The 13,658-nt window shown below is 49.5% G+C and overlaps 1 protein-coding gene across 10 annotated transcripts in view; it reads right to left on the reverse strand.

The window, feature by feature from the left end:
- Positions 1–414: 414 nt before the first annotated feature.
- The window catches only part of RPS6KA2 (ribosomal protein S6 kinase A2), a 404,289-nt gene continuing 391,045 nt past the window's right edge, over positions 415–13,658 (reverse strand). For 4 of the 10 annotated variants that reach the window (XM_077120826.1, XM_077120830.1, XM_077120829.1 and 1 more), the window contains 3 exons: positions 10,676–10,793; positions 7,694–7,831; positions 415–785 (listed from right to left, as the gene is read on the reverse strand). In XM_077120826.1, the coding sequence (XP_076976941.1) occupies positions 645–785; positions 7,694–7,831; positions 10,676–10,793 (397 nt within the window). In that variant the 3' untranslated portion in view covers positions 415–644. Of the gene's footprint in view, positions 786–3,815; positions 3,942–4,145; positions 6,110–6,147; positions 7,204–7,693; positions 7,832–10,675; positions 10,794–13,658 lie in introns of those variants that run through there. The other 6 variants (XM_077120827.1, XM_077120831.1, XR_013159470.1 and 3 more) reach the window with 5 other exon arrangements.

Consider the following 13,658-nt stretch of genomic DNA (forward strand, 5'->3'; position numbering starts at 1 on the left):
GTACTTCAGTGCACTGACCTTGAGCCGTAACACATTTGAACAGGACATTTGCCTAAAAGTCTGCAAAACTAGTATACTGCTTAGTTTTGAAAACTGAGTGACATGCACGTTTCATTCATTTCTACGCACCCTGGCAGTGCCAGGAGGCACCCTTTCTTGTGTGCTTATTGTTAGCCCTGAAATTCTCTCAGTAAGTTCCAACAGTCTTGCTTTTACAGTGAGTCTAGAGGATTTTAGGAAGAGTCTCTCTGATCTGTTGGAGAAGCAAATCAGAAAATGATGGCAATTTATAACAGGAGCAAAAAAATGTGTGTGTGTGTGTGTGTGTGTATGTGTGCGTGTGCTACCTGCTGACACATGCTGGCTAGAAATTAACCAAATAGAAAGAAAAAATTAGGCTGGTGAGTCAACAACCACTGGTGCAGATTTTTGTTTTATTTCTGTATAAAGAGGGGATGGCGTGCCACGGCCAGGCGGCTGTGTACAGGAGGAGGAAACAGCGAGCGCCGCCACCAGCCGCCCAATCCAGTGGCCACCTGCTTCGCGACACAACACGGCTGCCCACGGTCCCCACCAGTGCCCCTGTCCCACCACCCAGCTGGGCTTTGCACGGGGCAGCACACGCAGTTGCACACAAGGGGGTCTCACTTCCGCGGGGGGACCTCGGTGCATGGCCCTCGGGAAGAGGCCGCAGGCAGCAGAGGCTGGCGGCAGCCCCGAGGCAGCGGACCGCATGGTGACGGCAGGGCGACCGCAGGGCGAGCAAGAAGCGGATGCGCAGACGTCTGCTGGTGACAGTGTAGAAAGTCCAAACAGTGTTGTTAGGCTAGAAAAATATTACACTTCAGAAAACCCATGTTTTTTTTCAAAAAATCTATTCGGAAAGTCCAGAAAGCATAATAAATATCTGTACAGTGGCCACCCATCACGAACATAAAATACACAGCGAGGACATAAAGGTGATGTGCAAACATAAATGCTGAGCTTGTAAACAAAGTGCTGACTCATGGCATCTAGGTAGGGGCTTGTTACACGCTAATCAAACCCACTTCCACACGGGACACAGGGCACCTGTGCTGCTTTACTGCAGGGGAAGCGAGCCCGCCAGAGTGGAATTCCTTACAATTTCCTACCGCCGATTTCCTGCTTTGTTTTGTTTTGCTTTTTTTTCCCTTATCGATCAAGGATCTAAACTGCCCCTTATCATTCTAGAATTTTTATGACACTTTGAAAGATAATGAGCAACAAAACCATGTTGGAAGTAGAATGGAACGCAAATCAACTATTATCATGTGTTTGAGGGAATCGGTGAAGCAGAAGGTAAAAATCCCAACGTGCAGCTTTCAAGAATAACATCATTTAATGAACAATACTCACCAACATTAAGTACGACTGTCACTTAAAAAGTCAAACAACCTTTCAAACATCAACACACACGAAATGGGTTTAAAATCACATACGCATCTGACCCGCACACACATGACATCCCCGCCTCTGGGCTGTGTTTTGATTCTGTGGGTTGAATCTGGCAAAGATCTCAAGCCGATGGGATCAGGGATTTCTGGAAAGCAGGGGGCTGCCAGCGTAGGACGACGCTCCAGTGAAGGGGACACTGTGTGGAGGGGTGGGGAGCCTGAGCTCAGTTTTCTCATTAGGAGTCCTATGGTTTACATGGTCCGGAGGGAAAAGGCTGTATGCATGAGCAGGGAGAGCTGTTTAACTCCTTGTGCGGTGGTACTGTTTGTGCAAATCAAGTTGAGTCTCTCAATCCTTGTGGAGGTGCACTGTCCAGGTGCAAAGAAATTAGTAATAACGCCTGCCCTTTACAAACAGACTGCTGCTTATGAATCACAGCCGCCTGCGGGCTCGCTAAACATGTCTGAAAGTTCATTTAAAAATATTATGTCCTAACTTCAGGCTGACTTTCTGTTGAAGGATTTCAAGTATCATTTCATCCTACATCAGGGTGGGGAAACAGAGGTATTTTACAGACATTCAAGTAGAGTTGGTTCGGCAGAGCCGGTGTTAGCCAAAGTTTTCTTCCGCTGACACGCGCTGAAATCTTTGCTAAGGATGGAGTTCGGTGCTGAGTCTTTGGAGTGCTCACGGTTCTGAGGGTAAAGCTGCGTCAGTCTGCATGGCCCCAAGGTAGGACCTGGCTAAGAAGTGAGGAACTGCCGCAGCTGAAGCCACACAAAGGGACACGCCCATGGCCCCTCTCAGTGGCACTTTCTCGTTTATTCCTCTGTGTTCCCTCTCCTTCCACCTGAACTCATGGACTTAGACCAGCGTGCAAACAAAACCCAGGCCCAAAGCCCTCAGCAGCTGATGGGCAGAGTTGCCTGCATGGCAAATATATGATATAATGTCTTCTGTTGATCTCTAGGAGGGCGAAGCCTAGGATTTGAGGACTCACAAGTTTTTCAGAAGTTTCTGAAATAACTCAGAGCTGAAATAAAACTCCTGTGGGTGGAAGCCACTTTGGCCACAGGGAAAAAAGCACTTCCTACTGAGAAAATATGAGACATGCCTTATGAGCTCTAAGTGGAAACAAGTGCACAAATCTATGTGCCTCCTTGTATTTTATTTTTTTGTGGTTCTCTGAAAATAAGAAGCCTCATAAAATAATTAAATGTTCTCTAATAGGTTTATAGTTTAACATCAGAAAACAATTAGACCATGTTTAGTGGTTAGAAAGCAGCACTTTTTTCCTTTTTTGAGTGGTACTAGAATGAATGGAGGTGGCTAGAGGAAAGCAATGGTGACTTGCGGCCCCACTTTGTGAAAACCTATCAGTGGCCTAACTGGTGCCTGGGAACTACCTGGGAGCAGAAGGAGAGCTACCTGTCAGCGAAGCTGAGGACAAAAGAGTCTGGGGGCAAGAGTTCTCCCTGACCCACCTAGGCGGGGGTGGGGATGCAGCACAAGGGGTCCCCAGGGAATAAGCTCCATTCAATCTAACCAGGAAAAGCACAGCCACGGCCCCTCCGTGGGCGGGCACGACGCGTGGGGTCAAAATCCCGCTTCGACCAGGAAATTCGCAGGTGTCAACTTAAAAACGGAGCTGTGCAACAGAAACATCAGACTCGACACACAAAACACTCTTTACAAACCGTGTCGCTGCTGCGGCCGAGCTCCCCTCGCCCCCCAAACGCTGCACGGCCGCCCCCGCCCCCGTGGGCCCCGGAAAGGCACAAACCGCCGCAGAACTTGCCGGGCCCCACCGCGCCACATACTCAGGAGTCACAGTTTCTCCGTGGACCAGAAGGGAAAAGCCGGCTCAGCAGGGCCATCCTGGGGCCGCCAGGCAGCGGCTGCCCCCGCTCAGGTCGTCCTGGCTCCCTCCCGGGACGCCCCCCTCCCAGCCCCGGCCCGTGTCCCCGGCAGGGAGCCCCACGGCCTGACCCCGGGCAGGGTATTTCCACCCCTGCACCTGGTGGCCGGGCAGGGCAGGCTCAGCACCGCAGGCCACACGGAGGGCGCGACAGGACGGCTCTTTGGATTATTCTGGAATGGGACCACCCGCTCCCCGGGGTCGCGGTGCCCAGTCCACCCTCCCACCCCCCTGGAAACGCCCGGAGCCGCGACCGAGGCGGTCCTGCACCTCCCGACGGGCCGGGGCCGCGGCGGGCTCGGTGTCGGGGCAGGTGCAGCCACGCAGGAGGGGCCGAGGGCGTGCGGGAGCCCCGGCGGCCGTCGGGTCTGGCGGAGGAAGGAGCGCGCGGGCGAGGCGGGCGGGGCAGGTGGCGGCGCCGCGGCGGGTGTACGCGGGGGCTCAGGCCCGGCCCCGCTCCGGCCCCGGGCCCGGCCGGGCGCTACAGCCGGGTGGAGGTGAGCCGCTTCACGCCCCGGCGCTGCGCCAGGCTGGACGACAGCACCGGCTCCAGCCGCGGCGCCTGCGGCGTCCTGTGCAGGGCGAGGTAGGTGGCGGCCACGGCGCCCTGGAAGACAGAGAGGCAGGCTGAGGGCAGCCGAGAGCCCGGGCCCCGCACAACCCCCGTCCCCGCACCCCGCGCCCACAGGCGGGAAGTCAGACGTTCCTTGCAGCGCTGCTGGGCTATTTTTTTCTTTTAATTTGATTTGAACCTCTCCCGAATCCACCAGTGCTCTCTACCCACCAAGCCAAAGCGCCCCCCTGCCCCTCCGACGCCCGCCCCTGGTGACTTCTAATATGCTTTCTGTCTCTATGAATTTGCTGTTTGCAGATATTTTAGGTAAGTGAACCCTGCAGTATCTGTGCGTGTGTGCCTTCCTCATCTCAGCATAACGTCTCAAGTTCATCCCTATGGTGGCATGTTGCACAACCCTTCCTCCTGACAGCTGGATGACACCCCACGGGTGGGCGCCTGGCTTTATCTGTCTGTCTACTGGGACACTTGTGGTTGCTTCCGCCTTCCTTTGGAATAATGCTGAGGGGTGCTGGTTGGACACTGGCGCACAGCATCTGCCTTCAGTTCTGCCCAGCAGACCATGGCAATCCCCTGTGTAACTTTCCAAGGAACTGCCATGTTTTTTTTGTTTGTTTGTTTTTTTTACATGGGCAGGAATCGAACCCGGGTCCTTGGGCATGACAGGCAAGCACTCTTACCTGCTGAGCTACTGTGGCCCGCCCCCAAGGAACTGCCATGTTGCTTCCAATAGCCGCTGCCCCATTTTCCATCCCACAACAGTGCATGGAGTGCCTGGTTCTCTACAGCCTCCCAGCACTGGTTATTTTCCATATTCTAAATAATAGCCTCCTTGGCCTCTGAAGTGGCCTCTCACTGTGGTTTGGGTTTGCATTTCCCCAGTGGCAAATGGTGTTGATTCCTTTTCATGTGCCTGTGGGTCACTTGTCCATCCTCTTTGGAAAATGCCCATTAAAAATTTATTTTTGGCTTTTTGTTGTTGAGGTGTAAGAATTCTTATATATTCTGGATATTAAGCCCTTATCAGAGGTAATTTGCATTGATTTTCTTCCAGTCTGGAGGATGTCTTTTCACTTTCTTGATACTTGAATACTATGTGTGGGCGTGGGGCCGGGGTCTGAGGCAGCCTACTGGGATCTTCATAAACGATGTGGATTGTTATTTTGATTACTGTATCCATCTACCATTCTGGGTCAGCCTCGCATTGTGTGTGTGACTTGGGGATGCACATTTTAAACTTAAATCACATAATCCCCCGAAATGCTGACCATTAGGCAGGTCAGTTCTTGGTGGCTGGTTGGGCCCATCATAACATACTCATGGCAAATACCAGAGTTTTGTCAACCTTGAATTTTCCCACCTTTAAGCAGTCTTGGACTAACTTGGTGTTTTAATCTTCTAGTTGATAAAAGAACTACCATACAATAGGTTGGCTTAAAAACAGGAATTTATTGGCTCATGGTTTCAGAGACTAGAGGCTTGTTTCCTCCAGGGGTCGGTATCTTCTCGCTGGCCAGCAGTCTTTGGGGTTCCTTGGCTTCACCAGCACATGGCGAGGCACATGGCAGTGCCTTGTCTTTCTCTTCAGTTCTGTTCACTTCCAGCTCCCGGCTGCTCCAGCGGCTTCCTCTCTGTGGCCTTCTCTATCAGGCCCCCAGGATTAGGGTTAAGTCTCACCCTGATTGAGGTGGCCACACCTTAACTGAGGTAACGTCATCAAAAGGTCCTATTTCAATGGGTTCACACCCACAGGAGTGGATTAAGATTAAGAACATATTTTTCTGGGGTACACAACTTGAAGCCACCACAGTCCACCCTCTGGTCCCCCTGTCCTTCCACATGCAAAATACATTCATTCCACCATGACACCCCAAGAGCCTTAAGCCATTTTAGAACAAGGCTAAATTCAGAGTCTCATCAAAGTCAGTCATGGGTGTGGTCCATCCTAGGGCAGAATGGATTGGCTTAACAACAGGAGTTTATTGGCTCACGGTTTCAGAGGCTGGAAGGCGGGCTCCCTCCTGGGGTCGGTGTCTTCTGGCTGGCCGGGAATCTTTGGGGCTCCTGGCTTTTCATCACATGGCAATGCACATGGCAGTGTCTTCACCCTTCACTTTTGGGTTGCACTGAGCTCTGGCTCCTGGCTGCTCCCCGGGGCTTCTCCCTCGGTGGCTTCCCTCTCTCTGGCCTCTCTGTAAGGCCTACAGTAACAGGACCGAGACCCATTCTGATTGGGCCGGGCCACACCTTAACTGGAGTGACCTCATCCAAAGGTCCCACTCACAAGACTTCAAACCCACAGGGACGGGTTAAGATTAAGGACATGCTCCACCACCCTCAGTAAACTGGGCTTGCCCAGCACAGCTTTTAATCCTTGGGACATTCCTCGGTTCTTACCGGACAATTCTTAGCCCTGAATCGTTGGGGAGAGTCTACATTTCTTAGAAGAGGGGTCCCGTCCAGAATACAGGGTTACCCTGATTGGTGAATACTGCTCTGAAGGTAAGTCACTTAAACTGAGCTTTTTAACATGGTTTATATCATACACCTGATATTGTACCAGGGGCTCACCGTCTCACACGCCCTTACCTATCAGGATGGATTTAAACACTTCTCTGGGAATTCTCTTTGAGATGCTGCATGTCACTTTGCGAAGCAATACTAGGGTGCTAATGTTGTATATTAAAAGTGAACTCTATAAAAGAGTAATTTTTAACCCCCCAAGGGCAGACCCTGAAATCTGGAATTCTGAACTCTCAGCTTTGCAGTCCTTCTCCATATTCAGCTCTAAGCTGCCAGCCCCAGGGGATGGGAAGTGACCCAGGAGGTGAAACCTCGCTCCTGCCTGGGCTCCCCAGGCCACTGACCTTTAATCGGTTTATCTGGGGCGCCAGGGCAGAGCTGCCTCTGCCTAATGCCTCCAAAGCCACCGCTTTGCTGAGTCAGGCTCAATGACCAATGATTCCAGTGCCTCAAGAAGGGTCCAGAAATTATAGTTGTTATGGCAAGGTCAGAAAAAATAAGGTTTGGGGATTGTCAGGTGGCAAGAATCTAGCATAATACATTAAAAAATTTAATCCCCCCAAATCAGACCTTTTTGCTGATGCCTGGTGTCCATACTACGTGGAAGAATCCTGAATGCTTTTGTTTCCGCTATAATCTTGGGTTTCTTTCATGGTCTCCAGGCTTCAGAATCCCTGCCATTACATAGTGCTTGCAGATGAAGAGATGATCTAATTTAAGAGGCAAAACTAGATTCCATGTTGCACGTGCCACAGCAAATTTATGAGGAAGACTACAAGAGAGGATTAATGGTCTAGAATAGAGATCAGGGAACGATGGCCCACAGGCCACATCAGCAGCTACCTGCTTTTATAAATAAACTTTTACTGGGACACGGCTGCAGCCCTTTGCTGATATCTCTGCTTGGTCCGTGGCTGTTTTTGTGTTACAATGGCAGTGTCGAGCAGTTGCAACAGAGACAGGTGGCATCCAAGACCCTAAAATATTTAGTGTCTGGGCCTTTACAGAAAAAGTTTGCAGATCCCTGGTCTAGAATTGAGGGAATTGGAATTTTGAGGGGTGTAGCCATGTCACCCCCCCATATCCCCACTCCCCCCACCACACACCCTGAAGTTGTTGGCGTACGCTAATAGGAGTTGTAACTTATTCAAATAAGAGTTTTGTCTGTGACTGCCCATGTGTGATGAAATGCGTGAAAGCGAGTGCACCAGGGCCGCGTGTCTGCGCCTGTCGCTGGCCCGCCCCGCGCGCTCTGCTGGTACCTTCACAAGCTGCACGTCCTGTCTGCTGAGCTGGCTCTGCGGCAGGCACTCCCTGTTCACAACCCACGGGTGTGTGAGCACCTGCACGGCTGTCAGGCGCTGCTGAGGGTCCACGTGGAGCATCCTGGACACAACATCCTGGGGGAGACCCAGAGAGAGAGGAAGGAAAAACCATGGGTGCTGGCCCGGCGAGCCCCTCCGCCCCCTTCCGCAGAAGCTGCCGTGCTCTGGGGGGGCCTCTGCGTTGTGGGGTCCGGTTTTGACTTCCAGGTGTATAAATGTGCCAGCGGCTTTTAAGTGCTAGCGGTCTCCAGCTCAGCAAGCTTACTTTTTTATTTTTTTGCATGGCCAGGCACCGGAAAATGAACCCGGTAAAGATTGGATGTCTGAAGAGACAGCAGATGTGGAAATGTTAAACGGTGTGTGTCAATTAGGAAAGTACCATTTTAGTAAAAATGATCTTTTCCCAAAGCTTTCATAATGAATGTCTCACAGATATAAAGCGGTTGATAACATTGCATGCAGTAACATTTTTATTACTACTATCCACAGATAGTTACTACAAATAATCACTAGTCACAGGGCCACAATCTGTAATCTTCACGTATACCGTGGGCTCATGTTCGATAAAGCTAATGTTCATAACTGATAGTAAATTATAACACTAAAAATTCCTAAAATTCATTTAAATATAGAGCTCTACGTTACTGGTTTACATTTGCATAATATTTCACAAAAATATCCTGATATCATTGCTGCATCTTCTCGTATGCGCCATCATCATCGTACCTGAGGTAAGAATCTTCCTGGTGAAGAAACTAAAGTTTCTAGTAATTAATTAATTGTCCAATGAAGACCCAAGACCAGAACCCCTGTTCTTCCTGCTAGCCTACTCTCCTTCCTTTAGCATCTCGCCACGTTTAGAAATGAAGTAAAATGAATTCAGGTGTATACACAAGGTGAAGCTGAATTACTCAGTAGACTTTCTGTTCAGAAACCAGAACAAAGAAATACTATGAACTATCATGATATTCTTTTCCTACAGAGTAACACAGCACCTTTTGATATTTGATAACACTAATTTTGGTAACTGCTGGGAATAAATATATCCTGGAAGTATTACTGTTCCCATTTCCAGGTATAACAACAAAAATAAAGAACTTTACTGACTTTCTCAAGATCTTGTAGTCATGACATTTAGTAAAGAAATGCATTTTTATACAGCAAATGCAGGATGCTGATGAGGAAAAAACACTAATTAGTAGGCTATATCTGTTTTTGGAGGACTGGAATTTTGTTTTCCGATGGCACAGAGAAGGGAGAATGCAGAGGGAGACGAGGGACGGGAGGCTGTGGAGGCGGCAGGGGCCAGCGGTGAGGGACATGAAGGAGGAGCAGGCAAGTGGGGACATGTGGGACCCTCTGCCCAGGGCAGCTGTCCCGCTAATACTGCCTCCCCTTGACCACCCTCCTCCTGATTCCTTCTTCTTGCTCCCCCAATAAGTCAGCACCTATGTCCTGTCTCTTGCCCTGCTTTTGGAGGAAGCCAAACTAAGACAATTCCTACACTTCTGTAGAGACAACAGTGACATGTGGAAGGAAGCACTTGGTGTGGCAGGCCTGACACATGGAAAATTAACCTGCCATGAAATGTCTCCTCCACCATCAACTCTGCCATCACCTCCACCATCAACTCTGCCATCACCTCCACCATCACCTCTGCCATCACCTCCACTATCACCACCACCATCCCTTCACCATCACCCCTGCCATCTCTCTACTATTCCTCAATCGTCACCTCCACCATCACCTCCGCCATCACCTCTGCCATCATATCCATCATCACCTCCACCATTACCTCTACCATCACCCCCACCATCACCTCCATCATCCCTTCAGCATCACCTCTGCCATCATCTCTACTATGCCTCAATTGTCACCTCAGCCATCACCTCCACCATCACCTTCACTGTCACCTCCACCATCACCTCCACTGTCACCTCCACCATCACCTCCATCATCATCTCTGCCATCATCTCTACTATTCCTCTATCATCACCTCCACCATCACCTCCATCATCACTTCCACTATCACCTCCATCATCCCTTCACCATCACTTCTGTCATCATCTCAACTATTCCTCCATCATTACCCCCACCATTACCTCAACATCACCTCCATCATCACCTCTGCCATCACCTCTACCATCCCTCTATCATCACCTCCACCATCACTTCCACCATCACCTCTGCCATCACCTCCATCATCACCTCCACCATCACCTCCATTACCTCCACCATCACAACATCACCTCCGCTATCACCTCCATCATTAACTCCATCATCACCTCTGACATCATCTCTATGATTCCTCTATCATCACCTCCACCATCACTTCCACCATCACCTCCACCATCATCTCAACATCACCTCCATCATCACCTCCGCCATCAGCTCTGCTATCACCTCCACCACCACTGTATGAGGCTGCACAGCCATGGCAGAGTTTGATTCAGAACCCCAGATCTTCTCACTCCCTACTCTTCTAGCCCTTTCACAGTAACAAGGAAAATAGACTGTTGATGTTTCTTCTGGTGCTTTGGATTGCAATTTGCTATTTGATTAGAGAGGAATCTGACAAGGCCAACTCTAAAGACCAAGAGTCTGACACTCAGAAGAAATGAGGCTGGGTCACAGATGAGGCAGCCTGGAAGAGAAGCTGCCGTGCAAAGTGCTTTAGAATAACAGATCGACACTGCTCTACCGGTGCTCCACTGATGTGCAGTTGTTTTGCAGTATCTCTAAGAAATTACAAAATGTGAAAAGCACTAGAAAACACTTTTGTAAATAAAATTTTTAGCTAGAAGGTCTTAAAAAACCTATAATTTTATGAAAGGTAGTGTCCTAACTTCCTCACAGCTAAATGGGACTTTTATAGTATCTCCATACTGAAAAAGTAAGGTTACCAAAACATGTACTCACCTTTGCTGCATCAGATATTGAATCCCAGTTTCCTCCAGATAGGGCATACTTCCCACTGCCAATCCTTGCCAGAATCTCCTCGGGGGTGTCATCTGGCCCATTGGCAAAGGGGGTAAATCTGTGTAATGAGAACATTTTACCTTAGCGTCCATCTTATAGTCTCAAATAAAGTTAGATGATGCCACTTTATGGTTAGAAAGAAGAGCTATTTTCTCTTCTTTACTTCAAATCTGTTGCCTGAAGATTCATGGCAAAGCATAATTTATTTCCTAATACTTATGTCGATTTCCCTTATTTGATTAAAGCTCGCCGTTGGTAAGGGAAATGGAGAAAGCTCTGTGGACCCTGATTAGCCATTTCTGGACCATTCTGGTTTCCCTGGTGATTCAGTTTCCATGGTGACAGTGATGTACAGTGGTGGGAGCCAGAGACTTGAAGTCTGAGAGATGCACATCAGAGCCTCAGATCTATTACCAACTGTGGGTTCTTTGAAAAATTATTTAATATTTAATATTTTTAGCCTCTGTTACAAAAGGGATTATATAATATATGCACAGGCTCCTAGGAAAGTTATGTGTGGGAATACATGTAAAATGTGAGGCACAAAACTTAACCTGTAGTAAGTGCTCAGTGGATGTTCATTTCATCACCCCTTAAAGTAAATCTCGGCATATAAGACAGGTTTTCCTAGAAGAGAATTATATGGGATTCCCATAGCACTTCCTTTAAGGGCAAAGTCTGTGACAAAGTATCAGAAGAAGGGAAAGAATCTAAGCATCTGACACGAGGAAGAGCCTGCAAGACTTTCCTTTGTTATTGCAATCCCCGGGTCACGAGTTTGCTCTCCTTTCAGCATGGATGTGAACTGCCGAGTCACCATGCGATGCCTCACTATGTGCTCACTAGGAAAAAGGACTGGTCGAGGGTCCTTTTGTAAAAAGGGATTTTATAAAGCTTAACAGTAGCTAATTTTTCCTGCTTAATTTCGCTATTTACATATATCTTAGCTTCTGAAATATCCAGCAAAAGCATTTGTGTCATTTTGTATTCATGGCTATGCATTTGGTGTGAGTTAAGAATTATAAAGAAAAGAATTATGAGCCCCATCAGGTTGAAAATAAACAATCCGAGACTTTCCCAGGGCGGTTATCTGTTTCTCGCCCTTCCCCTCCCCCCCCCACCCCGACTCCTTGCGCCTAAATCACTTGTTGTAAAACTGTGGCTATCTGCAATAGCCACTCCCATGACTCATGCTCAAGAAATGCTCGCTGTGAAACTGTTAAAAGTGCTTGTTGTAAAGCTGCTCTTATCTGCTTTTTGAAAAACAGCACCTGTGACCCATGCTCAACCCCCACCCCCCTCATCTTACCCTTTAAAAAGCTTTTGCAGACTTAAGTTCGGGGCTCTCTGTTCCTGCATGTTCAGGGAGCCCCACACATGTGTGGAAAATAAACCCCTTGCGTGTTGCATGAGAGAACGTCTCTTGGAGTCCTCCTTTGCGTGGCAAAATTCTCAAATTCTTACATTTGGAGGTTCCACCGAGATCAGCTCTTCGTAGGGGAGGCTCTAACAGCCTTCTCTCTCGGGGTAAGTGAGGCCTTTTTGTCTGAGGTGCGATCGCTTAGTCTGTCAGACTGGCAGTGACTGTCGGAGAGTCGCGTGAGCACTCCCCGACCGCAACCGACAGACGTGTCCGGGGTTGCAGGTCACTCTCCCGAGGGACGCCTCGGGATTGGGGGACCTCCGGGGACGCCTGGAGGCTTCCTACAGGGCCGACTCTGATTCTGTTTCCCTTCTGATGGGGGAAACTCAATCACAGTCATCAGGCCAGTCTGAGCTGTGTCTCTGAAACTGTGTAAACGTGGTGTGCCGGCTCTGTGTGTGTCTGTCTGTATTTGTGTGTTGGGAATTGTTTTTGTTTTAACAAAGATGGGTCAGGGAGTGTCGACTCCACTTTCTCTGACCTTAAGACACTGGTCTGAGGTCAGGGAAAGAAGTCAGAATCTATCTTTTATTGTAAAGAAAGGCAAATGGCAGACCTTCTGCTCGGCTGAGTGGCCCTCTTTTAACGTGGAATGGCCTCGGGAAAGAGCTTTTCATCTACCCTTGATTCGGGCCGTCAAGTCAGTCATCTTCCGCCCTGACCCGTATGGCCACCCGGACCAGCAGCCCTACATCATGGTTTGGCAAGACCTGTGTGAAAATCCACCTCCATGGGTAAAGCCGTTTCTCACTCCTCTTGGTCAACATGACTCTCCCTCTGTACTCCCAATCAAGGTGCCGGGTCCTTCTCAAGCTCCGAAACTCTATCCTTCCTTACCTCCTGCAGTCCTACCGGAATCCCAATCGGATCTATTCCTCTTCGACGCAGGTCCTTCTTCCCCTCCTCCCTACCCTTCAGCTCCGGTACAGGACCCCCCTTCTCTTAGCTCATCTTCTCCCTCCTCTAGTTCCCTCTCTCCGCCCTCTTCCATTCCCTCTCCGCAGGTTCACCAACAGACGATCCCAGATGAACCAGGACCGGCACATAGTACACGAAGCAGACGAGCACTAAGCCCATCTGATGTAGCGGTCACTCTCCCCCTCAGACCGTACGGGCCTCCAGTGGATGATGGACACGGGGGAGAAATGCCCGCTCTACAATACTGGCCCTTTTCCTCCTCTGACTTATATAACTGGAAAAATAATAACCCTCCTTTTTCCGAGGCTCCCACTAGGCTGACTGGATTGGTGGAGTCCCTTATGTTCTCTCACCAGCCCACTTGGGATGATTGTCAACAACTCCTGGGGACTCTCTTCACCACGGAGGAGCGAGATCGGATCCTACTGGAAGCCAGGAAGCAAGTTCCTGGACAAGACGGGAGACCCACCCAACTCCAGCATATCATCGACGATCGGTTCCCGCTGCGCCGCCCTAATTGGGACCCAAACACCTCTGAAGGTAGGGAGCATCTGTCCATCTATCGCCAGACTCTAGTAGCGG

This window comes from Tamandua tetradactyla, chromosome 11, assembly GCF_023851605.1.
Source record: "Tamandua tetradactyla isolate mTamTet1 chromosome 11, mTamTet1.pri, whole genome shotgun sequence".
Lineage (NCBI taxonomy): Eukaryota > Metazoa > Chordata > Mammalia > Pilosa > Myrmecophagidae > Tamandua > Tamandua tetradactyla.